The 2,500-nt window shown below is 42.4% G+C and overlaps 1 protein-coding gene across 1 annotated transcript in view; it reads right to left on the bottom strand.

The window, feature by feature from the left end:
- Positions 1–2,500, bottom strand: part of LOC138864141 (uncharacterized) — a 4,532-nt gene that overhangs the window by 437 nt on the left and 1,595 nt on the right. Inside the window, exon 2 of the mRNA XM_070130191.1 lies at positions 1–2,500. This exon is cut by the window's left edge and continues 437 nt beyond it; it is cut by the window's right edge and continues 988 nt beyond it. Coding sequence (XP_069986292.1) covers positions 1–2,500 — 2,500 coding nt within the window.

Raw genomic sequence — 2,500 nt, 5'->3', positions numbered from 1 at the left:
CGACATCCGAAAAGTTCTTACAGAATCTGCGGTAATATCCTGCCATGCCAAGAAACCTCATCACTTCTCGTTTCGTTTTTGGTACAGGATAATTATCGATTGCTTCGATCTTTCCACTCAAAGGGCAAACTTGTCCTTGGCCTACAGTATAGCCTAAGTAAGTAACCTTTGCTTGAGCAAAATCACTTTTGGCGAGGTTTATTGTCAAGTTCGCCTTAGTTAGCCTATCAAACAGCGCCTGTAGCTTGGCTACATGATCCTTCCAGCTATTTGCGTATATAATATCATCGAGGTAGGCCTTACACCCATCAATGCCAGCAATTATACTGTTAATTAGCCTCTGGAAAGTTGCAGGAGCTGTTCGAAGGCCGAACGGGAGGACGCAGTACTGATAAAGACCATCAGGTGTTACAAAAGCAGAGATGCGTTTCGCACGTTCTGTGAGAGGAATCTGCCAATAGCCCTTTAACAAATCAATTTTGGTTACAAATTTCGCATTACCCACTAGATCAATGCAATCGTCTATCCTGGGAATAGGATAACTATCATCTCTAGTTAATGCGTTCACACGTCTGAAATCCGTACAGAAACGCATAGAACCATCTGCCTTCGGAACTAATATACAGGGGGAACTCCACTCACTCATGCTAGGCTCAATAATGCCATTTTCTAACATGTAACTTATTTCTTCCCTTAACTGGCTATGTTTTAAAGGGTTGATCCTATAAGGATGCTGCTTAACAGGAGGATTACTACCTACATCAATATCATGATATAAGAGATGAGTCTTGGTTGGGACATCAGAGAACAAATGGGAGTACTCATGCAGCAGACTACTTAACTCATCTTGCAGAGGTTCTGATAAATGTTTAATCTTACATGTTAAGTCATTCAAAATTTCTGAGTTACACAATTTAGAGTGAGGCACACTATCTAGAGAATCATCATCCTTCCCATTACATGCTTTCACAGTGTCTATAATTTGAGTCACCAGAATTTCTGCACTTTCACCCTTATTTTCACTCATAGGAAAATCATTACGTTCAAAATATGGTCTCATCTGATTAATGTGACACAATCGCGACTTCTTACGTCTACCAGGAGTTTGTACAACATAGTTTAAGTTACTAATCTTTCTCTCTACGACATAAGGACCAAAGTACCGTGCTTTTAGCGATGGGCCAGGCACAGGTAAGAAGACCAGCACTTTATCCCCTGAGGAGAAAGATCGAGGTCTAGTATTCTTATCGTACCACGACTTCATGCGTCTCTGGGCCTCACTTAGATTTGCTCTTGCCAGTTCACAAGCTTTAGTTAGTCTACATCGAAAATCCATCACGTACTTTAAAATGTTTGAGTCACCCTCACTACTCAACCACTTTTCTCTCAAAAGCCTGAGGGGACCTCGGACTTCGTGGCCGAAGACTAGTTCGAATGGACTAAATCCTAAAGACTCCTGAACACACTCTCTAACCGCAAACAGTAACACGGATATACCTTCATCCCACTCTTTTTCTGTGTCATAGCAGTAAGTTCTGATCATATTCTTAAGAGTTTGGTGAAACCTTTCTACTGCGCCTTGGGATTCGGGATGATAGGCACTTGAAATCTGATGTTGAATCCCTAAGAGTTTCATTGTTTGTTGAAAGACCCCAGATAAGAAATTACTGCCCTGATCTGTCTGAACAAACTGAGGTAACCCATACGTGGTGAAAAATTTAGTTAAAGCCTTCACAATTGCAGAAGTACTTATTTTCCTTAAAGGAATCGCTTCAGGATAGCGAGTCGTCTGGCACATTATCGTCAAGAGATATGCATTACCAGCCTTGGTCTTCGGAAGAGGACCCACACAGTCTACAATAACTTTGCTAAATGGCTCAGACATCGCGGGTATCGGGTACAGCGGGGCGGCAGTGATTTTCTGATTCGGTTTGCCGACCACCTGACAGTTATGACACGTCTTACAGTAAAGTGCTACGTCTTTCCTCATACCCGGCCAGTAAAAATATTTCTGTATCCTATTACAAGTCTTATTAATACCAAGATGTCCTGCCATTGGCGAGTCGTGAGCTAAACTCAGTATCTGTCTCCTATAGGATCGCGGTATGACAATCTGATGCACCGTGAGCCAATCGTCCCCAGCAGACACGTGTGAAGGTCTCCATTTCCTCATTAGAATGCCATCCTTCTTATAATAACCCGTGGGAACATCCGATATTTCGGTATCTATCAGAGCTGACTCAGCAATCTTACGTAATTCCGCATCCACTTTTTGCTGATCTATTAAATTCTTCCTCTCTACGGAGCAAGTACTCAGCTCGTCCGCAACCTCACCGTTATCAGATTCATGGCAAAACAACGAGTTTAAATCCTTACTAAAGTCTTCCTCCACATCGTCACATACCTGTAGTTTTTCAATCTGGTTTTCACTCACAGTGGTCACACTACCTTGTCTCTTCTCGTCCTCACGACTCATTTCCACCACTCTCCTCATTGCTCT

This window comes from Penaeus vannamei, chromosome 15 (assembly GCF_042767895.1).
Source record: "Penaeus vannamei isolate JL-2024 chromosome 15, ASM4276789v1, whole genome shotgun sequence".
NCBI classification, from domain to species: domain Eukaryota; kingdom Metazoa; phylum Arthropoda; class Malacostraca; order Decapoda; family Penaeidae; genus Penaeus; species Penaeus vannamei.
The sequence above is the reverse complement of the archived record's forward strand: the minus strand, read 5'-3'. Positions and strand labels throughout refer to the sequence as shown.